The 27,373-nt window shown below is 37.8% G+C and overlaps 1 protein-coding gene across 10 annotated transcripts in view; it reads right to left on the bottom strand.

Annotated features, from left to right (window-relative positions):
• Positions 1–27,373, bottom strand: part of LOC105831026 (neurobeachin) — a 348,598-nt gene that overhangs the window by 199,841 nt on the left and 121,384 nt on the right. For 3 of the 10 annotated variants that reach the window (XM_012670846.3, XM_012670848.3, XM_028191283.2), the window contains exon 1: positions 6,922–10,318. The exons of 1 other annotated variant lie outside the window; for it this stretch is intronic. In XM_012670846.3, the coding sequence (XP_012526300.2) occupies positions 6,922–7,122 (201 nt within the window). In that variant the 5' untranslated portion in view covers positions 7,123–10,318. Of the gene's footprint in view, positions 1–6,921; positions 10,322–27,373 lie in introns of those variants that run through there. 6 more of the 10 variants (XM_012670851.3, XM_012670849.3, XM_012670853.3 and 3 more) reach the window with 4 other exon arrangements.

Genomic DNA, 27,373 nt, shown 5'->3' with positions numbered 1-27,373 from the left:
ATGTGATACATGTGGAATTTTAATTAATGAAGGAAATTCTGTACTGAAAATTAATCAGTTAGTTTTTTTTTATCTTAACAATATCCGACCTGGTACAGACTTCAATAAAAAAATTTATTTAAATTGTTATTACTTGAATACGAAAAATATATATCATTGAACAATTTAATCGTATTAAAATGACATTACGTACGGACGAATATTAATTTAGATTTTAGTCGGATCTTAAAGGCGATGATCCATTGCCAAGATGACAAGGGAGCATTGTGCGGTAACAGATGGCGGACATTGATGACACGTTGTAGAATTCGAAATGACTTTGAATACTTAAGTACACTCGTGTTGGAAGGACTCTATTTATTGGCAGCGAATCGATGTTTGCACAACCGCCAAATGAAACCTCGGCCACGAACGTCCGGCAAAAACAACAGCACGGTCCACTACAGAATGTCGACGATGTGTCACGTTCTATGATACGCGGCTTCCGCCGCTTCCCCAAATTCCGACATTTCACAAATTTCACAAATACGGTTCGAGCAAAAAAAACACGAAGATATTGACTGACGTGTATACGAACAGAGATATGATTATTAATCGTTCGATTCGAAAGAAAAATATAATGGCATCCGCGACGATATTTCTACGCTATTAATTCCCTTCCTGAGATAAAATCCATCTTACTGAGCTCATATTAAGACAAGAACGAGATGAAATATGAACGGATATGATGCTATTGTACTGCAACTTCGGGATCTCGAAAAATGATGGAGAAGTCTTGACGTTGTAATCCGCCCGTAGGTATTCTCTCTGAGTTTTGAGAAATATCGTTGGAAACTTGCGACTGTGTGTCTTATACTATGAAGTGAACTCATCCATTTTACCCTGATTATTTTATTAAAGTAAGAGTTGTGAAACAAAAATCAAATATGAGCATTTTCGAGAAAGAGAGAGAGAAGTACGGGACTTTACTGCCCTACATTTTTCCCTCTGGAAATACGCGGAATATAGTCGTGAGAGCCGTCTTTCGAGAACAGCTATAAATTCCGAGTCTATGTCTGCTTGAAAGTTGGCGTAAAGTGCGACGCCCGACATCGGGGCGACGATAAAACTTACCCTCGTGTCCGGTGTGTTCGTCGACGAAAATGCGGATTGCGTGTACCTTGCGTAAAAATTACAACTATTACGCCTAGTAAATAAAATAAAATTTTTGTCGTGGGACTATTTACTACCGTGAAAATAATACGCTTTTCTCTGCATTTACAAAGGACGCCATTAAATTATAATTTTTTCATTTCTCTAAAAGAGCTAAGGTACTTTTTTACGATTTTTTATATTTGAAATGTCGAAAGATTTTTTTTTCTAACTGTAAATTTATATTCTAGAAAAGAATATTATAAAAATAAACATTTTTAATTAAGTAACCGTCTCTATCTCACAATTAAGCATAAAAATATTATTGCTTGTGGTACGAGCGATATACTATACTAATAATACTATTATATCACCGAAAATCGCGCAATTAATAATCCATGTTCCTGTTAGCGTGTACGTGTTGATATCAATCAATATTTTCGCGTTTTTGCTAGATTAGTAGATTCGTGAAATACCGGAATTTACAGAGATATTATAGATCTATTATATAGCCCGATAACTCTTTTTTAACGTAAGCATTATTTCTCCAACTCGCTAAATATTTTTTGCTCTAGATTACATATCGCATCGATTTCTCCACATAGATATGTCTCTGTATCGCAATAAAGCAATATATTCCTCGCTGCGCTCCATTCGATATTCTTCGCGCAATCAGTCTCGCTATTGTTACACGTTATTAAATTTTTGTTATATAAACAAACACATGGTTACCGGGTGATACATGAATTTTTCTCATTCGGTTATATCAGAATAACGTTTTATATATACACACATATAGGCGCGGATTGTTTGAATTCCTAAATAAACGCCAAACAGCGCGTGATATATCCATCGAACATCCGGAATGGGTAGAATGAGAGTTTTCGAAGTGTTATTCGATTTCCTGGAAAAGCGAGGTTCCACGTCGACGAGGATATCATTCACGCTCGGTAATAGACCAATGGATTATTTCGTGAGCAAACACAGGCATCGGATTTAAGTTTCAATGCTTCGCCGCCCTTTGACGATTTTCCAATGGATTTTTATCACGAAAGGTATTTTCGGTAATTAGACAGAATGGCCATATAAATTTACACTGCGATTATTATATATTGTAGGAATTTCTTAATTAACACAAATAGAGCAATTATTTATTTATTTCCGAGCATGCATAGTACATGACAAAACAAATCTTTCATTTTAGTATATCGTCAAAGTCGTGCGCTTTCTCTAAAGGTATAACAATTATTTAATATTTATGTAACGTTACAATTTACATTTTTAACTATTCTATGGAAAGTGAAATATCCTGATGATATCAGTTATTATATGACGATTATTCTCAGTAATCTTAAAAATTTGATAAATTTTGAGCACATAATGTGAATAATATCACTGTGACTTCATAGAAACAACTTGCGGGGAAAGTGAAATCTCATAACTCAAGGGAAGGTCGAAAAATCTAGAACCCATATTTGACCCTCGGATATTCTATAACTGCTACACCGATATATATTCCTCCCGAAGGGCGAGAACTTATGTTGCGTAAACTTCTCCCCAAGACTTATCGTCACATAATATGTCGCTATGTGGAAAGGATTCGGAATTATACTACAAACAGCGATTTTGCATATGTGAAAATCTTTGCAATAAACTTCGAAATGTTCAATTAAATTTATGGAATATATTCCAAATATAAATATACAAATACAAATCCTAAGTGCTTTCATGTTGTAATGCTTTAATCTTATGAAAAATATAAATGATAACGTAGTTATAACCGTGTTAAAAAAAATTAAATGTCTATTACTTGTATCTTAATTGTATGAAATAGATTAGTAATTATTGTGTTCATTATAAATAATAAATAATACAAATATGTGATTTATTCAGTTTATATCAAAATTAAATGTAAACTAAATGTAAATTAAGTTAATATTTATACAACAAAATATTGATTATAGTATACATATGTAACGCGTGTAAAGTAAAATATGCCAATGATTAAATTTGTTTTGCGTTATTGATCTTTTGGTAAAATCATCAAAGAATTGATGTAATCAAACATGAATTAAATTTACAATGCAAAAAGCACAAAATAAAATGAATAATCGTACTTCCACCCTTTAATCTTGATTATGTAATTTGCGTTCAGAAGTAACGCCATTTCACTAGATCTGAAGACAATTTTATAACGGAATTCTTCGAGAAGATCTCTTGCGAGATCATAGATAGAGGATACCCCCTTCCCCTTGGTAACGCAGCGTACCCTTTTGATCGAGCTCTTCTCGTTGGTCGGGTGGAATCGCGACGTCCTCGTTACGGTGCAATGCCTCCGATAACTTATCATTGCGGCCGGGTAAGTTTGTTTTTTTTTTTTTTTTTTTTTTTTTCCTTTAGAGATCACCGCAATTCTCCGTTCTCTCGTGGGCCCTTAGCCGCGGGCGGGTTGAATAAAAATTCATAGACACCCTCATAGAGATGTTATCACCACCCTCGTCGCGCCCTTCATCTCGGACGTGCGACGGAAACGAAGAATGTCATCCACTTGGCTGCTACGTCGGCCGCGTCATCGACAATGTCGATAACAACGACACAACGGCGTTGACGGGGATTATATAAGACGCGTACCAAAAGACACCCCTGACGGGCGACAAGACTCGAGCAAAAAAAGAAGCTATCGCCACGCTGCCGTAAGCCATGGCGAACGCGATGGCACACGGGCGAGAAAGGGGATGCCCATTCCCGGCGCGTTGTAAATTTTTACGCCATCCGCGCGCACCCACCGGCAGTCGCGTATAACAGTCGGATAGCCTCGCAAAAAGCGTTTGATTAATGATCCGTACGGCTTAAAAGGATTCAAGGCTTTAATCTGCCGCAGCTACGCTACAAAATCATCGGTTCATTTTCGGTGCGCGGGAAGAAATCTGACCTTCCGTTGCGAGGCAGATACTCGTAAATCATAAAATAAAAAGAATAACATTTAAAAAAAATCAAATTATTTATATGAATATGTGTGTGAAAATTTGATGTATGGCAATCACTCGTATAATAGTTCATAGTTGAATGTTATTTTCGTAATTTAATTTCGGCGATCGCTCAAAGACTGTAGGCGCGCACACTTTAACGAGGACGGACGCACACGCAAATTAAATTACGCCGAGATTGATGAGACGATACCTAAGCAGGACGTTCTGTACACTCGGCCATGCGCCAATTCAACGAAGAGTTTTGGTCAAAGGGAAAGCTCAATTCCTTTCGCAATTCCGAGTTTAAATTTCTCTTGAGACGCTACTCTCAAGCTTTTTGCCCCGGGTATCGATGCACAATTTGAAAACAACATCGAGGCTTTATTGCTTCAAGAAAGTGCATGCTCGTCTTTCAATGCTATCGAGGCTTGCTTTTGAGGTGAAAATCTTACGTAGCAGAAAGACGATATCGAAATCGCTTTGGTGGCGAAACCACTTCATCCCAAGGTTGACTTGTAACATTCGTTGAAAAATTTACAATGTTAACGATCAGCAACGCAGAGCAGAGCATAAATAATCTGATCGAAGCTTTTTATAAAGCATCTATCAACGATTTGATTATTAAAAAAAAAAAAGAGTAACTTTCCATGAGCAGCGGAAAATGAAATTCGTCAATCTTTTTAAAGAGCAAATTAAGTTTATTTTCAATATGATAAATTCAAACATTTTAACGAATGTCGAATGATTTATTTATTTCTCTCCAATTTATTAAGTTTAAATTAATGAATGGTTCTATTTATTTGCTAATTACATTCCTAAGAATAAATGTTTGCAGTTTGCAATATAAGAGTTTTTAATACTTGCGTAATATTTCTGTTTGTTTATTATTTCTCTCTTTCTACGTTTCTTCTCGTTAAAGCAACAGCATGTTCTTTCAGACATGCTTTGCAAAGAAAATAAAAACACAAGTCTTGTTAACTAAAGGAATAACGACTTACATATACATTTACTTCAGATTGAAAAAAATATGTATTTGTCAATATACATCTCTTTTGGTTATTAAAATAATTTTCTGTTTGACAAATAGTTACTGCTTGATAATAGTCGACGATAGCCAAAAAATTTTTCTAACATTTTCTTATTGCAAATGGAGCTAATATAATTAGAACTGTTTTCAGTTTACGAAAATAATGATATACTTTAATTATTTAGGTACCAATTTCTCATTACTGATAATTTAGTTTCAGTATATTCTGTAGCTTTCTTTTTTTTTTTTAGAAAAAACTTATATGATGCATCTCATTATTTTAAAACGTTTCAACTAAGTGAAAGTTTTTGCATAATCTTTTTTGCGTGGTGAATATTTTATACGTATATGTAGCGTATTGCTACATAATATATACATAATAAAAACTTTAAATAAATAGGTATTATTTTTCGCAATAAATTAATTTACAGTTTTTGGGGGAAGATAGGAAGGGGGGATTTTAAGATGCTCTCGAGCATCGAAATTTAGCTTATTAACTGTCTTAAGTCTGACGAATCCTGTCGGCGCGCAGTTTGAAATGAAGCTAAGAAAATTAAATTTAATAAAAGAATTATATCCATCACTAAGATCCGATGTTTGACCGTTAGGCGATTTACAACTTATTGATATGTTTAACATATTACGGTAGGTTAGAAGTAAAGTATTAGTATTTAAATAAATAGTAGTTCTCTAACAATCACTGTCCTGAGTTTCGAAGTACATATGCATTTATAACATTAAACGTGGAAATTTCTGAAATGCAATTAAGTTAATCTGGAATCGTACGTCGCGCGGATAAAATATGATAATAGCCTGGTCGATGTATCTTTAATGAATCGCGGTAATGTACATATTAGACACTTAAATTATGGAAATCTATTGAATTACTTCAGTACTTTATTATATTAATTACAGTAATTTATTAGTGAAATAATTTGCATTATTAATGAAATTGGCTACTCATTGTCCTCTAGTTTTACCGATAAAAAGTAAATTATATCGTAAGGACTTCCAAATATCCTTGCGCTTTCACGTACTATGCGGACATACTTGCATAAACGCGCAATGCGTATGCGTATCACGTTGCTGCACGTCGCACATGGAAAATGAAATGGACTACAAAGTGCACGTGAATTTACTATATAAAAAAGAAAGTAATCTTCTAAACGCAGCGCGGATGCGAAAAACAATGGAATATCTAAAGCAAAAAGATCACGAGCAAAAAAAGTCTTAATTGCCAGTTAACAGTGGCGACATGTGATAAAGATATCTAAATCTCTCTCGGTGCGCGACAAATGGTATGTAATCAGGCGTTCTTTAAACGCGTCTAACGAGATAACATACGGGAATTAACTGCCGGAATAACTCATTGTCGTAGTATCAGCGTAAGAAGCGTCGTTTTTACACCGGCGATTTTAAGTGGACAGTCATTTATTCTTACTTAACCCCGTGCTCGTTAAAATATAATCAGCATATCGCACGTAATTTTTTAATAATACATTTTCTAAATTTCATCTCCGTTAAATCCTTTTTTTTCCTGACTTAAAAGCACGTGTTTTACATCGGGTGATTGTCACGTATTTTATTTTAAAATCCTAATGCATAAATTATGAAAGTCGTAAATTGTAAATTAAAATTGGTTAAAGTCTAAATTTGTTGCGAAGAATGGCAACGTATCGAAAAGAAGGGAATATTCTAGGGTATCTTGTAACACAAAAGTAAAATCAAAGATTCACTAAACGAGCTACATGAGCGAATACGCGAACGTAGGAGAGGCAGATGTGAATGCCTTACCGAAAAAGCTTTGAGGAAGACCAGGCACTGTATGATGCCTTCCATCGTGTCTCCGGTTAAACAAAAGGTTCCATTGAGGTGTCGTCCTTTACGGCCTATCACGGAGCAGAGGTTAGCCCGTACAAAGGCATTCTGCGATCGCGTGGCTGCCGTGAGAGCCGGGTGAGAACGGGAACTCATTAGACGCTCCAGCGAGTCCATGTCTTCTAGTTTTCGATGATCTCTCGTTTCGATCTCTCTCGGGTTATCGGCCAAAAAGGGGTCACGAGAGCATTGTGGCGTCGGAACGCCGAACTTTGGTGCTGGTAGTAGTATCGAACATTACTCATGGTCCTCCCCTTCTTTGTCGCATTGATGACCGACTCTCGTTTCGTGTCCTCGCGCTAAATCTTCCGGCACGAGAAATTCCACTTTGGTTGATCAGAAACACTCACGATCGGTCGGAAAGCGTTTTGACGCATGCATCATGAATCATGTTGTACGGTATCAGAAAACACATCGTAGTTTAATTTACGACGTCCTCGCTTGATGTTGTTGAATCTTTTGTGCTAAACGTGTAGTTAAAAAAACAGTGCAGATGCCGTTTCCGTTTCCAGAAAAAAATTTCGCTAATGGCAACGCGCTGTGTGAGCATATTCAATTTAATTTATTTATTTAACACGCTTTTGTTAAAAGAGTAAATTGGACCTTTGCACCTTGCAGGTAACTGCAAAATATAAATAATAACGCTGCAGTCTAATTTCATTTGTTAACACTTCTGAAATTATCAGTCTATCCCTCTTAATTTTTGATTTCGACAAATCTTTTTTGCGCCATGACGTAGCCCCTCTGCGCCAACCGCGAGGGAGGCTGGTTACTTTCTACAGAAACTTTTTGATACTACCGTGGACGTAAAGATTGAGTTACGGGCAGTGAACGTAGTCAATCACGACGTATAAATCGGGCGCGTGCTTTTTCACCCCTTTTCCTTCGAATGTGTTATACTTCGAGGAATAAAGCACCACTATTCACGACTGTGGTTTAACTGGGGTACATAAAAGAAACTTCACTTCTTGTTTATGCAACGCGGCTTGGTGCGGTCGCATCGACGACGTTCGGTGTCCAACGCTAAAGTTTGCATTCACAGGCACGTACTGAAGAGTTCGTCAAGCGAGTTTGCTTTTCCCTCACTCTTGTGGCGAGCTATCGGCCGCGACGTTCCTAATCGATATCACTTACACCAGCTCTCGCGAAAGCCTAACGACGATCTACTACCTCTTGTTTCCCATGTTGACACGACGACAGCACACCGTACGCGCTGTAGCTTCAGAAAACTACTGGTATTCGCTCGAGCGAATTTTTGCCACCGCTGGTTTTACGTACCCGCGAATCAATCGAGCGATCACAGCGTCGTCGATATTCGCGCACATCCGCGAATATATCAAATAATATCGGTAACTACTCCAACAAGTCGCGCCAGCAAACCGTTTGGTTGCTTGCGTGTAATAAAACAGCCCGACGGATCCTATCCATCGTGTCTTCTGTCGATTTGCGAGCACTCGTTGCGCGCCTTATCTCGTTCGGAACATTTGTGAATGAAGCGACACGTTTGCCGACACGATTCGCGAATTGCTGTCGACTTTGGTCGTACCACCTCTACGAACTTGTCACCTAAGAACTGATCGATTCGCTGGCCTACGTTCCAGGTGGCGTAACAGCTGACAAATCATTATCGATCGCGCCGCTACCTCCAACCTCCGTAAACATCATGAATCTCCGGGACAGGCGTCTGTTATCACTGCGCGGAACTGTAAATCCATCTCTCACGGCTATCCATTCGCCCCGGCTCGGCCCGACGGAATTCCACGTCCGTTTGAGGTCCAACGAAGAGATCCCACGTTCACACAGATCGGTGCGTTTCCCACACTAACGGCTGTTATACGGCTCGGTAGATAAAAATTATATCCGTATTGGAATCGGACGCGCGACGATCTATTTCGGGCAACAGGCGCGGGGTCCTTGAATCTTGCGAGATATCGAATATATCTTTTGCGAGGGCAGCGCCTTGGCGGTCGTTTCCGCTGGGCAATGCGTTTCTATCGCTTGCGGGGTGGTATACCGTCTGATTAAATCGCACATCTCGTAGCAGAAGAAGCAGATACCGATAATCAGGAACGTATCCATTTCTCCGCTCGATTGCCGCTGGTTTTTTCGAGCGTCTCGAACAGTCTCGTAAAAAACGTAACACTGATCTTCCGAGGTGATCTCAAGCGACGACGAGATCTCAAGCTCTTGTCTAGAACAGTAAATTCACTCTCTCTCTCTCTCTCTCCCCTTCTTCTCAATAATACCGTTTCTATCCTATTACTTCGCCTTACGTAAGACGCTTCACGACGTAAGTGATCACGAAGTCGTTCAATGCACTTTACGCGCCTGACGTCGCAAACGTCGGTCGTGCCGTCGATTTAATGCCGTCAATGACGTCGCATTTCCGCGGATATTCCGCTCCGCGAGAGGCAGAGACGGGGAAAATGATGGAAAATGCAATACGAGGCGCGAATCCTCGATATTACAACGGTTTGACCGGCCCGGGATAACGTCAATCACACGATTTCACCCGGACGAGGGGGGGACGCTCGAGACGCTGGACGTTAACGCGTCCCCGCTGCCGATGACAGCCAGGTCGTTGATCAGGGGTTCGGAGACCGTGTCAATGATCCTACAGCTACTACGTCTATCGGCGAGCATCTCACTGGAAGCGCCACCGTTGCCCGAGCATTCCGAGCGTCAGCGAGATATGCCACGAGCTTATTCGCGCCGTACTGCACGCTGGACCTCGCACACGAGGTCGGGAAGCGCGCGCTTTAGACACGATGGTAGCTCGTCGCCGCGAGCGGAAGCGGTCGAGAGGGAGCCACGGCGAGGTAATCACAGAAGCAAAACACGGACCATGTGAGCCGGATAGTCAGCTTTGAAGTACACTGATATATCAAACGCTCCGGTTTTGAGCTAACCGCAATCGCGGCCACCTCAACTCTACCGTAATTCTGCCGAATATCAAAGACGATGTACTCGTTGTCTTCGAAGAAAACAATCGCAATGAATTGCACGACGAAGCTTTCCGCACCTTTCGCGTACGTTTTTACGACGTGAATGAATGACGTTGAGCGACGACGGAGAACTAACCGACGAGATCTACTGTCACAGCTCTTCGCGGATGCACCTGGATCAGATCGTAACGCGCGTAACGCATATAAACCTCGACGTAACTCACTGGGAAGCGAGAACAGCGCAGCTACGTCAGCGGGCTCGCAACGGGCCAGCGTATGACTACCAGATACTCTCGGCGTGAGGGTGCGCCTTTACAAGAGTGGGCGGGTGGAAACGAGGGATGCTGGGCGACGGCGCGGCCCGCGGCGCCACCCCCGGCCCCTTCGCGCGACGCTCTCGCAAAATCCACCATCTCTCTCTCTCTCTCTTTCCCCCCCTCCCCCTTCGTCTCCCCCTCGTGCGAACTCTCTCACCTCCCTTCGTCCCCTCTAACCATCCTCTCGCTCACGAGGCTCTATTCGCCGTTTCACCCCGGCCATATCTACCGACCAACGCGCTGTACTTCGGTCTTATTCTTCGTCATCCCGCTTCTTACGCTTCTTTCGTTCCTTTCGCCGTTCTCTTCTCAAACTCTTCCCCGTTCTATCCTCTATCGCATTCTTTTATCGCATTCTTTATTTCTCATGTCGTCCGTGTGCTCGCTACGCGTCTCACGCTTCTTCATCGCGTATCTGTCGCCTCGCGCCGTTGACCCGGCATAACGCCAGCGGCGATTTTTACGCCAGGCATGGTTAGGTTGGATATTCAAGCGGATGAATGCGTTGATCCAACCAGCAATCGCTTGCGATGTTCTTAATGCAAACGTTTTCTGAAGTTTCTTATGAAATGCTTAGAAAAGAAAGCTTTATTCTAGGTTGGCAGATGTTGGCAATAATAATTAGCGAGCTTACAGAGATGAAGATAAAAATGTTATGGAGATTATAATTATTAACATAAGAAATTAACATAAGATGAAAATGGGCTGGATACATCCAGTGTTAAATTCATAATTAAAATACGGACCATTCTTTCATACGTCTCTTGTCTGGATTTGATAGCCAAGGGGATTGAAATTGTAATGCGAGTGAAATCTTATACATGTCTGGTTTGCGAATTGCGCTCCTATTACGAACGGGGTTTCGAGTTTTCGACGATCGTCTATGATTTGCGCTACTGCATCTGTAGTACAATGGTTTGCTTTTATCCCGAAATCTCCATTTTGTAGCTCGCTTATTCTCTTTTTGTTCTATTGTCCCATTTTCCCTTATATTCTTTATTGATTTCTCTATCGCAATTCCCATAGAATTTTTTTTTTAAACTGACGTACTTTCCTTCTTATAGAATTTTTCTATCTCCTCTTTCTTTCGCGTCTTTATTACATACAATCGTCTGACCTATTTTGACTTTTTCTACTGCTATGCGATTCAGAGAGTTATTTGACGAATGAATTAACTTTTAATTTAATTTCATTCTTTAAATTAATTATTCGTAACATTAATTTGCATAGTTGATCATCTATTTCTTTTCGTAATTTTTTATCTCGAAAATCATTAGTGAAACAAAATTATATTATTAGTAATTATCGTAGTTTCTCTTAAATAATTTATGTACCGTTTAAATTTATTACTAAGGAATGCAAGTTACTAATGCTTAAATTGCATATTACATATAGATCTCATGAAAATGTATTCCATTACTCTTTCCGATCAACTGGAAACAGTTAGAACGTTCATTCCTCAAGCTTTTGTCATGCCGGCGTAGCAGTGATACAAATAAATGGTCCGTATATCCTCCAACGAACTTTCGCGAGATGCCGACTGACTTCGTGCATCACGAAGGGGGAACTTACGACGGATATCCCGAGAGATTAGGTATGCCAGGTCGACAAATTGTGAGTTTGCATTTACGGTACATTCCATCGGCGCAACTGTTCGTCCCAAGTTCGTGTCGTCGGTTTAATTGGCTTTAATAAAGTTCGGAGAGTCGCGCCAGAGAAGTCGTGGAATTAATGGTCGCGGTCTATCGCGCGAGGTGGTAAGTGGTTAAAGAACCTTCTTCCGGGAGACACGCCCGGGAACCCGTCTCACGGCCCACGTTCCCTTATTCACATAGAAGAGTAATTTTGAGAGTAACCCGTTAGCGAGCATAACGGGGGAGAGAGAAGAAGGAGAGTACATAATTGAGAAACAATTATTTTACCACAACCATTTAGTCATTTAGTTTGCCAACTTTTCCCTCGTAATGTCTTAATCACCAAAAGATTTCTCTACATTTGAACACGAGAAGGAACAATAAGCACGCTCACTTGAATTAAAAACGGTTCAACTTTAGCCTACAAATGGATTGGTTCGTGACTTGTATTATTTAGATTGTTTTCTCTCGCCTTACATGAGGAAAACAGTAAAAAATTTATACAACACTTAAATAATACGGTGATTGGTGTCGTTTATATCCAATAAAGCAATTTAAAATAAATTTTCAGATATGGTTTATCTAAAACATGCTTATGATAGTTATTTTATTTGAAATACAATTTGAATACTTATTTGGCAGTAGATTTATTTTACATTTTTGTTTTTTTTATTATATGTAAATAATTAATTAGCTTTCGAGCTTGTTACTTTTATTGTGTATATTACTACTTAGTGATGAAAGAAAAATCTAAATCAACCAGCACTATGTAAAGTGCGACTCTAATTCGGACAGTTGCCCTATTTCAAATTGTAAGACTTCTTTCAAAATAGAGATGAAGATAGTTGCGATGTCATATTTGTCGCGCACGACGTCTTCACAAGTCTGGTAATTATGCTATAAACTGTTGTAATCACAGGTAAGCTGTTGGTCAGTGCTCTTTTCGCTAAGTCGATAATTGGTGCCTGTTACGAGCAGATAAGGTCACCGTCGCCACGCTTAGCGAAACATTTTCCACTAATTACTCCGTATTTCTATCCCGACACACCGTTATTTTCATCCACGATATGAAATTCATATGGGCGAGTGTTTAGCCGATCTTCTATCGCCTGATTACTCAAGGCACTAACTAAACCTTATGTAGTTATGAACTTTATCGCATCGTGCACGGACATTTTGCAATAATGGAAAATCGATTTTACGTAGGCGAACTATTACGGTGTACGGAACAACTTTGTATTAAAAGTGTTAACTTGTTCAATCATACTACATAACCGTTTAATATCTTCCATAAATTATACACATACATCCACGCTCACACAATTCATGTTTGATTTTAATGTAAGCTAGTCTCATAGGAACGTTCATATCTAGTAGACAGTCTTTTCCGTCTTATCTCATTTTTTCCTATCAAACGCTGTTTGAGGCAGGCATGTAAAACTCGTCGCAAAATTCTTTTCTCGGGATAGAGGCGGGCCCATCTTTACGAATAGCATATTGTATCCCGCGGCATGAATTCGAATTCAATTCCTCTTTCATTCAACACTGCTTCCTCCAAACCAATACGATGAAAGTTTCTTCCTCGTGTCGGACATGGAGATTTGTTGAAGCTCGCAGCATGTCGCTGAAATGTATGTAGCTCGCACTTGAAATGGTTTTTTAGGATCACGCATACATCACGGCTATGCCGATCGATAGCGAAATACGGGCGCGCGTGATATAAGTTTCAGTATCATTGTGACAAATGTTACTGGTTTGTCGGTTGAAACGGTGCACCAAATGAAAGGGTAGTTAATTACGAGAACAAAAGCTTACGCGAGGCGGATCGATAGAAAATAGTACATATAAATGTACGACACGCTATACCATTTTACGTAATATATACCTCTACACTTTATGGCCTCCTGCCACTGTATTATCGTTGAATTTGCGAAAATAATTCATTACCACGAATAATAATGTCACAAATACCGTGAAAATCACTGTACGTTTGTTCTCTTGAAATATCTTTGGCTATAAATTTTTTTTTCTACTTTAAGATAAAAATGTAATTTTAACATACAAAGAATAATCAGATGCCTTATATATAATTCGTATTTGATTAAATCAATCGCAATATTTTCTAATTAGTAATTTTATATGTTATTTTGTTGATTAACAAAAGTCGTAAAGTAACAAAATATCGTATATTTGTGGCGTTAAGGATTTTTGTGTGATGAAAAAAAAATGTTGGCAAATGAAAACGCAATTAATTTTTATCTGTCATGTACGCATCAGGGCTAATTAATCCGCTGAAAGGCAAAACGGAGTTGGAGCAGCTAAAATTATTTCACCGATAACTGCGGCGGAGGTTGCTACTACTATGGGAAGGTTTGATCTACATGTATATATGCATGCAAAATGCATCTTTACGTGCGCGTGCGCGACCACACGCACACGGATCGCTCGACTATTGATATATTCCGACGTTTACGACTTGAAGTAACTTTGCCTAATATATGGCGGGACTTAGATTATAAATTTCCCCACTTCCGAAAGTGTGCGCCGCTTTACCTAACCGTTACTTTATGCAATTGCCACGCCCCACATTGTAAATTTGTCTGTCGCACTAACATGTTGAAAGAACTTAAAAATGTCTAATAATAACAGTTCAAACGTGACTCTATTGCACAAAGAAAGGATATAAAATTTCGTATTATAGCAAATTGAGGAATGATTAAGAGTTGAATGCAACAAGTTGATCAAAAGTTCGAAAATTTATTCGTTACTGAAATTGCTTCGTCATGCAAAAAGCGCTTTATTATGTTTAAACTATTATGTTTGACACATGAAACAATATGAATTAATATCCAACACACATGAATGTAAACTTCATTAAACAGTTTACATTATTGTGCGTTAATCCTAAGTATATGAATAAATTGCATAGAGTGACATCAAATATATATAAATACTTTATTAAGAGAAGTTGTTACAGCATATGTCAGTGAAATATAGATATATCAAACAATTGTACGTGAACTAAACACAAATGTATAAATATTAAGTTATACGAAAATAACATTTTACAAAAGAATAAAAAAGATATTGATTTTTCATATTATAAAAATAAACCACAAGTTTTATGCATCAAGTTTGTATACGCCATGAGAAATGCATTTATATTGTCATCGATATACAAATCGCTATTGCGGTTTGCCGCAATCGAATGAATATATGGACATATAAATAAATATGCAAATATGATCAAAGCGAAATTGAACTATAAGACAGATAGGGATGAGATCTTGGCAAGCACACACACACACACACACACAAACACACAGAGCAGAAATCCGCATTACGTTCGTTAGACAAAACCAGTATAATCCGCATTACGTTTATTAAACAAAAGCAAGCAACCGCACAGATTGTTCATAGAAAGACGATTAGACGCAATACTACATGGAAATACACCCAAGAGAACCATGTCAATTCTAATAGTAAATCAAGCAAAGTAATATTCTTATTAAAATAACAATATTATAATGTGAAAAATTAGAGAATCATATTCTTATAAAGTAAGACATTTATATTTCTTTTGGAAGAACTGTTAATATATATAATCAGATATATCGCTGCTATAAATATTTTGTCTATTAAAAAAAAAACAGATCAATCGCCAATGATAAAAAGAACTAATATAATGCGGAAATCTGTACATTTTACATTTTGCATATTAAACATTTTCGTAATCAAATTTATCCATACATTGTGAGAAGCCTTTTTTCAAGTCTTTTTTTTATTACGTATATCTCTTAACAATCACAACTAGAAAATACACAAAAATGATAAAAAAATGTGCATCTTAAAAAATTAGAAACCAACATTGACATACTTTGAAATAGAAACGATACACTTTTCTTTCTGTTTGCACTTTTGTTCTTTTCGAGACAGATATCAAGACAAATTGCACGACATTCTGTTACTAATGTGTAGACTCCTTTCTGCTAAGAGGAAGAAATCGACAGCCACTCTCCCTCTTTCCTATCGTCACGAGCTAATAAAGATATTTGTTTTCATTGGAGGAATATAGTATCAGTTTCGAATATGTATACTTCTTATCCTTTTTTCATCCGTTATTATTTTATGCATTACGGATTGTAGAGCTTGATAAAAACCGCGACTAGATTTTTCAATCAAAATGATAAAATGTACATAAATTTAGACCAGACATTCTATGAAAATGTATTTTTCACGCAGATTTAGTTTATATCACATTATTCCATTTCCATACAAATGGCAAGTATTTTATTGAAACGTCAATCAATGAAAATGATAGCAGTGCCATAAAGCTTTTTTCATAGCAAAACAAGAACTTTAAAAATTAATTCATTGGAAATATATTTCTATCTTGTTTGTCTCGGAGCAAAAATAATAACATTAATATTAATATTGTTAATTGAAAACATTAGAGTATACTTTTTTATATTCAATTAAATAAAGTATAGACTAATGTCTGAGAGAATTGAAATAACTTCAAAGTTCTCGACTATAGGGAATGTACAATGTGCCTGGTGCTGTTAAGATAAGCACAAGGAAATAACGGGGGCAACGCATAAGAAAGAGCATAGGTATATTTGCGGAGGACACGAGAAAGCGAGCGTCTTTCTTTGCGTACGACAATAGCGAAGCCAGCCATAGAGCCAACAAGTTTCGCCTCGAAGGTGCCACGGGTTGCCGTCGGGAGCTCTCTCTCTCTCTCTCTCTCTCTCTCTCTCCGCTAAGCACGAACTGATTTTCCTCGTCCGACTTTTCGCCTCGGTCTCTTCATGCTCGCCATCCAGCCACCGTTCTCCCAAAGTGAAGTGTCGCGGGGAGGGCACCTTTTGAATTTTGAAAGCGCGGGGGGAGGCGCCCCGCGCCACGGGGAAATCTCATTTTCCGCGGGCTCTCACACTCGAGGAGAGCCGGCAGTGCGAACCGGATGGTTGGCGGAAAGCTCGGGAGATTTATTATGCGCTTTCTTCTTCTGCAGGTGGAACGTGCGTCCGTTCGTTATACAATGCACGTCGGTCACACCGGCGAGACCTGACCGGTGCAGCGGGGACTCGAGAACTCGATTGCGAGAATGGAACCGATGGCGGTGGACTTAGTCCGTAGTTCTCCTTTGAGAACGCCCACGAATGCAATATTCGATGATAACGAACGATTTCTCTGGTCGGTCATTTCTGGCCGCAGTGCGATAAAATAGTTATCGGAGTTTCCACATACGTTTCCAGGGCGCGTAGACGAACACACACAATTGTGTATTGCGGTGTATAATGGGTGCGGTTGTTTATTTGGAAAGAACCAAACACGAGACCGTGCTTGCACGCGGGACATTCATCTATTTTGCAACTTGTCGTCAATGATTTTTGGTTAGTTAGGTTGATGCAGGTATCGATTAAGCAAACCGCACGTACAGGAAACCGTTGTCGTATTAAGCATCCAACGATTCTCGAGTTTTCATTTGTCACACATTTCCGACATGTTGCAATAGAAGTTCGTATCATTGACAAAGCTTGGGGAAAGCTGTCGCTCCCCTAATATTAACACATCATCATAAAGTATCTATATTCTCGTTAGAGCAGTTATATTAGGAGAACAAGAAAAGGGAGTTACACCACACAGAATAGGATCGTTAACTGACAATTCAAAAACTCGCGAAATGCAATCAATCTGTTTTACTGCTAACAAAGAAATGATAGCTCAACCAATAAACGCAATAAAATTGGGATATCCATTACAGTCAGGTGTGATCATCGATTTTCATCCAACATTTCGCGGACGAAGATGTATGTAGTCTATCGAATACTATGAAATGGTAGGACAATGCAATTGTATTAACGGACATTCAGACTTTTAATTGACAACTTTAATTGAATGTAGTCTTTAGGTAATGTAGATCATAAAGTTAATAATTACAATATTCTTTTTTTTGCGCACATCCGCGCGCGCACGCGCGTGTGTGTATGTGTGTGAAGAAAGGATAGAAAGAAATGAGTATGATTGGAATAAAAAGTTACGAGAGTAGCTTGAACAACGCAAACTGCAATAGCGCAAACAAAAAACGAGATGAAAATCGTGCGACAAGTTAAGTTTCGTCGATAAAAAGACCGGACTCCGTACAACGCGTACTTCCCAACTCGTGATGTATATATATATAACGACAAATATAACGAAAGAACTACTTGTGAGTATTTTTCCCTGTTCTTGGGAAGTAATCGCGCCGAGGTAACTTCAGTCCCGCTGGTAGTTTGATATGGAATTAGCGCGAAGTACGACGGGAATAGTCTCAGCGAAACGTTATTAAGGCACTTGACGTAATAGCGCCGTCATTAAACTTCCTCATTCGTTACGGCAGAACTACCTCGGCGATGGTAGCACGATTGATTGTTGCGGGCGTGATACATCTTAATGGAAACAAGCCGCATTGTAAAGCGTTGTATGAGAAAAGTCATTGCTTAAAGCGGCTTGGTAGCCTCGCAGCGAAGATTATGTTCCGTTCGGCTTTTACCGAGATAGAAACGTACACAAATCAATGGAGATGCGATCCCCCTTTTATCATTACGGTGGATACTGACGGCGCAGCTTTTTCCTCCAGACATCACGGCGACTGAGCTTGTATATATTCTTTCATTATATTCCACTCGCTCTGGCTTGTTATCGAACCGAACGTCTCGAATGGAAGGCGAAGTATGTAGGTAGTGCAAGACAATAGGAACATAACAAAAGTGCGGATAAAATGAGAAAGGACACGGACAATAGAAATCTCCGTGTAGATTATCTCGGGGGAGATAAAATGACAGAATGACGTTCCTCGTAAGATGTCGAGTTTACGATTTACTCACGTACAAATTGAACAATAACCGGCTAACAGCGTTCGCATTTTCCTCAATACGTACCTGAAACAGAAATAATATTGTGAGTGTTAGCAAGCAATCACATTAATCTTAAGTAACTTACAATAAAAATAATATTCCGGTGCAGGTATTTTGTTCATAGAAATAATTATATTTACACTTATTAAGTGTGCGTATCATTTAAATAAAGTTCTAAACATGATGAATTTAGTTTAAAATCACACGACAAGTTCGAAGTGCTGCGCGAACGATAAAATCTAAGATGAGAACTCTATCACAGGGTCTTCGTGTCACTAGGGGAAATTCTTTGGCACGTGAAACGCATAAAAGAAACGTTAAGGTGAGCGGACATGCCCACCTGTTATGTGAGATACTCACGCGATTTAACGACTTATCGCATCACTGAATTCTATAGAGGCTTGACATCGCGTGTTGCTTCCCAAACACTCTTTTATAAAATTCACTGACGTCTGTGCAATTTCATGAGAGAAGTGGAGATTGAATAATCGAGTTTACATGGAAAACAAAACACTTAACGCGTAAACCGATTGTGAATTAATTATCATAATTATAATTCGCAAATCTCGAAAAGTGGAAAATGATAAAATCTATGAGAAACAAACACATACTTTCTCTTTCTCTATCTCTCTCTCCCTCTCAAAAATTAATAACGTGCTTTAATCATTTGTAACAATCAATGCAATAATCAGAAGTACATAATTAATATTTTTTTATTATTTACGAATTAAATTGCACATTGTTCGACAATTAGATAATTGCTGCAGTGTAGACGTGTATGTCCACAAAATTCTGTAATTTGTTGGACATTATTAAATTTAACCAGTTTTATCTTTATGGACGTATACAGTAATAAATAAATAAATAAATATGTTATATGTTTTTCCATTCGGCAAGAGTCGCTTTTTAGTGCCGCGAGATTTCGTCGGTCGAGAGCGAGTTTCCCCGCGGAAGGCATCGCCGGGGATGCCGGTGTCCGGCGTAGGCAACGAGGAGTGTCTCGTCTTTTTAGTGTCGCGAGGTAGTGAGATCTCGTCACGTTCCTCGCGTCCTCTCGTCGGTCGAGAGCGAGTTTCCCCGCGGAAGGCATCGTCGGGGATGTCGAACCGAACCGATGTCGTTAATCGGAGTGTAAAGTGATCGCGTCTCTTGCATCGTTAGCATTTCCGATCGTGTCGAGCGCGTGTGTCGAGTGTGTGCAAACGCAACGGGGAAAACATCACCGATTCATGGGTTGGTGAGTAATTTTATTTATTATATTCGCGGAATTTTCAAATATTTTCATATTTTGTATTTTTGACATTTTGATATTTTGACAACAAATATAAGTAACATTGATGATAAAGAGTTTTGAAGATATAGATATACTTCTTGATGATTTGCTTTCACAATGCACATAATTATTTATTTTCTTTACCGTGCTTTTTCTTATGGCACGACCACTTATTGAGCGGCTTTGATAATATTTATTATGTGTAGTTAACGTATTCTTGTATATGTCCGGGGTTACAACAGAAATTTCGGGGTTTTTGACTCGTAAGTTCTAGTTTAAAAAATGTTAATTTGGCAACCCTAAGCTTGAATAATATAAATTTATTATTATCTTCTAAATTGTTTTCCAAGCTGTACGAATAAATTACGTAGCGAATTTTACAATATATTATTTTATTTTTTATGCAACATATATTATTTTGTTATTTCATATATGAAGGACACTATTCATATTTCTTTTTGTGATTTTTATTGATATCATTTGCAAAATTTTGTGCTAATTTGTTATAACACACATAATGAAGCTGAAAAAGGAGTTTTTGACTCGCAAATAATTTATTTTCCTGCCTTGTGCTTTTAATATAAAAACATCAATAAAAAGTACGCCTTTCATTAAATTCATCACGTAATAATAAATCACGGTGATGTACACAAAAAGTGTATTGAAAGATAAAAAACCTCCCCCAAACAAAGGCACAGAGACAGACTACATCCCCCGTTCTGCATCAAAAACTTTGTTGAGAAAAAAATACGTTGGACAATGAAAACCTTGTGGCGATTCAGCCTATTGTTTACACTTTTCCGCGTTGGCGTTTTACATCTTTCAACACCGGCTGGGTTTTACTTTTGCCTCTCTCGTCTACCTTCGTCTCCCTTTCTCGGTCAGATGACAATGAGGTCCAGCGAGATGCGATTCGCGACGGCGATACGAACGCGTCCCTCGAGAGATTGCTTTTTTTTTTCTTCCATTATTTCAGGCTGCGCATTCAATGCAAATCACACTTTGCAATTTCGCGGATAAAATGTATTAATACTCTGAAGCATTTAAGAATTGCAGATCAATTTTGGCGTACGGGAAACAGATTACGTCTGAAATTCTATCGAATAAGGCAAACGTCACTGTCTCGTCTATTTGCGAATATCTAAAAATTTATAAATCTCCCTTCCAAATGCTTTTTTATTTTAACATTAAAATTTAATATATTGTAATAGTAAAATATTTAAGGTTATAATTCAATTTTAACATTATAACAAAAACATTTATGAGCTAATAGTAATAATAAATGTAGCCGTTTGTCATTGTTTGCGAGAGCAAGATATCTCGATAGCCGTCTTTTAGGTAGTAGTATTTGCAGAAACGAGTGATTCGCGAGATGAGCGAGCCGTCGAAACGGCGCATGTATCCATTTATCGAGGCGTGACAATGAGCATTGTCGTCACAATGTCCAGCCCCATCGTCGCCACTGACCATCGGCGATGTAGCGGCCAACGTTTTTATCCGCGGACGCGGGCCTCAATTAATTTCTATTCATATTGGCCGACGAGCCGATGGACGTGTTTACAACGTTCAGTAATTGCGCGATTGTGTATTGCCCAATTGCATGAATGAGAGTCGATGGAATACTCTATATTCGCATTTATTACTGAAAATTAGATTGAAAATCACTATACCTAATGTAATTAATTAGTATATTAATACATATCAATATATTAATATATTATTACAACAGAGAAAATTTTCAAAAAAAAGTGATGCATTTTTAATCAAAATGGGATAAAAATTCTCTTGGATAAAACTGAAATGTGTTAAGTCGGATTAGATATACATGTAAATTCTTTAATAAAATATTAATTATACAATGTATTCTGTGGATATCATAAGAAATTAGTTTTACATTAATCAGAACGATGAGAGAAAAAAAAAACGATCGTAACGACAGACTTTTTATGCTAAAATCCTAGCGCGTCGGTCTCATCATTTATCAAGTCGCTTGCGCGAGCTGGTCTAATACAGATTTTTTTTGTCCCGATATTACATTACATCAAGTGAATGCTATCTCCCATTTCTCTCTTGTCTTTTTATCGATCCTCGTCATGGCTACCGTATATCTGACTTGCCGGGCGTATGACTTTGATTCCGCCGGCCGCGGTTCCATAGAACGGAGCCGGAAATTGGCGACGGTGAAATACAGCGTGCACCTTCTCGGTGCACTTGGCAAACTCGGTGCTGCTGCTATTGAAAGAGCTATTAAGTCAAGGGTGCGTAACGGCAGTAGTGTCGCCCTTCTGTGGACGATCATCGATGGCTCCTGATAGGGAACCCGTGTCGACCACAACTTACACAATAGCTAAGACTTCTGATTGCTATAATCTCTTAATTAAAGTTTCGGCACATTGTGTGCCACTTGTGATTTACACTTATCTCTCGTAAATCTTGACTCTATTATGCAGTAGCTGTTTTATTACATTTATAGATAACATTTACATATATACGTATTTCTTTATCGTCATATGTTAAATTCATCGTCGCAATAGTGAAGAAGAAAATAGGGAATAGAAAAGGCAAAGAAAAAATAAGTGGACTTTTTGTAAAAGTTTTTTAATATTCTCTGCAAATGTGCGGATGTTATTTCACCACGGAGGAAGGACACGTATTACATTTCGATTGCGTTAGCGCGACGCACATTTATTATTCACGTCTTCGCTTCTGTGTCAATCACCGTAGGGAGAAGCGTTTTGCGCGTCTGTTCATCTTAAGTGTACGCACAATTCGATAAGCTCGAGTGCTCAAAATTCGTCGACTCGCATACACTTGACACCTGTCACTGTTGTGTGTCCCTTAATAATATTAAATATTAAGAGAGTACTTTACCGTGGAGAAATTTTGCCGGAGAAAAGATTAATATTACGTAATAGGGAAAAAGCGCCCGACACTTGCCAGTTTCTTTCGTACATATATAAATTTATACAAGATGCAGCCATTTCGTCCCAAGTATATAAACGGACATAAAATTCTATACGCCCGTTTCGTTTTAGCAGTATTTCCCCTCGGAACCCCAAGAATCCCACCAGTGTTATAATGCAACCGCTAGGCAGCCGGATGTGAACATTAAATCAGTGAATTCAACGGGGCAGTGGTTCTTTTCTATGCTCGCATCCCCGGTTTACGTAAATATTTGTATCCTGCCACTATTGTAAAGCGAAAAAGTTATATTTCTGAACAGAGGATGGATTGCATAAATATGGAATTTATCGCACAAGATTTTATGCCACGGAAACTGGCATTGATATATAGAATAACGGCGGTGAGAAAAATTGCTTAGGGAAAAACTTGAAAGTACGTTTCAGCGTCGCTGACAGCGAGCCACTACGGGAAGTGGATCGCGAGGAAGAAATGCCGTATAGTATACGGCATATTGTTCAATCGAATCTGTAAAAGTGGCGTAATGTGCTGAACTAAAGGAGGCCAATCTCTTCTGGCTGAAGTAATATTTTTCGCGACAAGTTCTTTACAGTTTTTTTTTTAAAGCTGCTTGTAGCATCGTAATCAAATTGGTGCTCAATTTAATTTGAGATATTAATTCTATCTTCAGTCTATGATTGCGTTTCAAGTCCGACAAACCATATCGGCACGCAATCTGTATAGAACTGAAAAATACATTTAATAGTTAATATAAAATTATTATTAGCACAAAGATACGTTTCGAAATTGGGTAGCATTTTCTCTTAATTTTGTATTAAATTGTATTCTTGTATTTCTTGTATTAAAAAAGAACCAATTTGAATTCTCACGTTTTATTAAATTTTAAATATAAAATTTACAAATGTCGCAACAAATAATTTGCAATTTTTGCAAATCTGCTTGTAAAAGACATTTTTCTACCGATACCGGCAGATGTCTTGGGGACGATATTACATTCCGAAAATTTGTAGAGGGTCATTCGTGGAATAGTTGGCATACTTATACTGCGTTTAGCACCGACAAACCGATTAAGCGGTGCTCGGCTTATCCAAGCAAAGTCGCAGTGGCGTTTTCCCGTTCTCGAAACTTAAGACTTTTTAAGAAATTTTGAACCTCGGCCTGATTCTCGATTTTCTCAATTTCCATTTACTCTCTTTTTCTTCTTTTTCTTTTTCTTTGCTCGGCCCTCTTGAGCACGTGACGCGCTCGTCCACAAAATTCAAGCGCAAATCGCTCGTCCTCAACGCGCGGTTGAAGATGTCGTAAAGGAAGTGCTGCATATTTATCGTGCCTCGCCAGCCTCTCTTGTCGATTCTTAAACTTTAAAGTCGCGATAGTTCGAAAATGAATTATACAAAGTGCAAGAACAAACGCATTTCTTTTTAGTCGCAAACTTTCTAAACAATTTTAAATTGACTTTGTCTCAGCAAAAATTTTACAGCTTTTTTCGCATAATTTAGCTCGCAAAGATGTAAAAAAAAAAAGATACTTTTGAACGTTCCCTAATGTTAAAAAGCGTTTTGAGGAATCGTTTTATGTTTTACTTTATTTGGTCAACTCAAATAGGATCAAGATGCTCTTCAAGAACTATCATTGTGCTTTCGTGATATGGGCATCGCGCCAGTGCAAACGTCGTGTAAAAAGGAAGCGTAAAGATAAAAGTATAAGGTTGAAAAAGAGATTGCAAATCCTTTGATCTAACCACATGCATTCGTTCTACAGCAACGTTGCAGTGGCAGGATCGACTTACCATTTTTCTCTTGACCTCGATAATTTTCATCGCTTCTCGCATCATCAAAGAGTAAAAAAAAACGAGCTAGAATGCCAGCATATAATCAAAATGCACAATGAAAGCAAGAACAGTGCGGTGTAAATTCTTTAACGTAAAATTGTTTGAAAAAATTACGTACTAATAATCCCGGGGAAACAATTAGAATTTGTTGTCGGTAATAAATCATTAATCTCGGACGAGAAATGCAGGAGCAGACACTTCTGACGCCTCTCGAAACAAGTATTTTTTAAAGATTTATTTTAATCGGAGCAATCTCCAGTCAGGAAAACTTTACGAAGTTAATGAGTTTAAGTATTAATTTGCATAACACAATTGTATAACACATGTAAATCTATTTTTAGAATGTAATTTTTTGACATGCATGCATTTTTATATCATAATGGTATAAATTGTAAGAGATCAAGTAGAAACGAATGTTATATGAATTTCTTTACACAAGATTCTTGTATGAATCAGATAATAATAGAGAATGTGATTCTCCGTTTCGGAATTCTCCGGTTATCATATTACACGCGAAATACTTGACCTTATTTTCAAAGGCACAGCATACTCCATGGCTCTTTCTTGATATGCAAATAGAAGATAGTGTTATATAACTTCACGTATTTTCCTGTATAAGAAATGCTTTTGTGAAACATGAAACACGCGAAACGTGTCATGATAATTAATTATAAATTCTAACGCATCTGTATGCAAGATAACAAAGTGCTTTGCAAAAGCGTAAAAAAGCAATTTTGCTATGACGTTATTAAAACGGGTGATAAATTTTAGCGTACGAAATGCAAGCGAAATATCGCTTTTCGGTGTGAGATTAAACGTGACGAAAGGTTACGAACGAGCCTAGAAAGGCTTATTAAAAAATTAAACGAGATAGATTTAATTCGGGTTTCACATTGAAAACAAAAATTAGTTCCATTAAAAATCGCCACCTCGTACAGCGCGTTTGTATTAAATTCCGTTCATTCCCACGCTCGCGTAATGGCTTTTCTGCGCAGAATTATAAGTTCGCGTTGAAATTTTCTCACCCCGTTATTCATATTTCATTACGAAAGGCTGTAAGGCACGCACAGCGGGAGGAACATTTGGGTCGATTAACATCGTGATCTACATCTGTGGAATAATTAGGGGTTCTCGGACAAGGGTGAACAATCCAGTTAATTAAAGTCAGTCTCTCGTACCAGAGAATTGCCTCCCGATCGTGTCAATATGAATTACAATAAAAGCAATAAAATGTACCTTCAAGTTGATTATTAATTGCCATTAACTAATTTTCTTTTGTCTGATATCTTTCCGTAATATTTTAATATGAATTTAAAATATTCCGAATAAAGATACAAATATTCATGATCTTACAAAAGGTACTAATAAAATAATTAATAAACATGTAGATGTGTATATGTACACGTTTGTAAAGGATATTTGATATTTTCAATTTCTGTTAGCGACAAATATATTATATTTATCAGCATTATATTACGGGCATGCTTTTCATGTCATTTATATTTATTCAAATAGGAAACGGTGTTTGACAAAATTTATGTGTGATAAACATGTTAACAACGTCAGTTTTCATCGGTCAAATATTTTAAATGCCCTGTTTTCCATTATCGATCTCTCCCCGACGTACGATTCACATGCATGTTGTAGGTAACCGACTCCGCGAATATGTGTACGTATGTAATTTCGTCGAAATATTTTTAACCAAATACGGCACAACGTGTGCAAAAGCAGGATATGAAGCTATTCATCTATTTTCAATAAAATCACTGCAATATCCTTTTTTGCTGGTATTAACAATATTAACTCTGTATTTATTCAATCTTTCTATTCCATGCAATATAAATGTATTCTGCCGTATTTAATCACAATTTGCACGGAGAACTGAATGTGTATGGCAGGAAAACTCCATTTATTAATTCGCTATTTCACGTTTAATTTTACTTGATAAAATAAAAGGTGGAAGAATCTTTGCGCGATTATCGATATAACCGATCGATAGTAAAATTTAATGAAATATACGTACTTAACATAAAATGTTGTTGGAGGTACACACGTATCAGCGTAATATTATTTTTGTGAAATCTTTTTCTCTCGGAGATTTTCATAAAGTTTATTTTTCTATCATAATTTCACGAGCGTTGCTAGCCTGCGTTCCGTCTGAAACATTCGTCGCTGTATTCCATGAAATATTTCTTCATGTAATTCTTTGAAAATAGTATTACGACATTTCATGCATGTTAGTAAAAATATAGGTAGATTAAATTTTTCTACAAACGCGCGTATTAAAAATCGCGTATAAGTTTAACGAACTTTTTATGCTAGTCGGTGCGCGAATATAATTACGTATTCATGAAAAGACCATCGCGTCTTCATCGTTTTATTCATGATATTTTATTACTTTTTTGCGAATTATATCATATATTAAACGGCTAGATTTTTAGCTACATTTGCTACTAGTTTACTATATTTAATCAATTATTATAATAAAAAAAAATGAAACATTACTTTTAATTAATATCACTATTGATTAATTAAACAAGAGAA

This window comes from Monomorium pharaonis, chromosome 1 (genome assembly GCF_013373865.1).
Source record: "Monomorium pharaonis isolate MP-MQ-018 chromosome 1, ASM1337386v2, whole genome shotgun sequence".
NCBI lineage: Eukaryota > Metazoa > Arthropoda > Insecta > Hymenoptera > Formicidae > Monomorium > Monomorium pharaonis.
The sequence above is the reverse complement of the archived record's forward strand: the minus strand, read 5'-3'. Positions and strand labels throughout refer to the sequence as shown.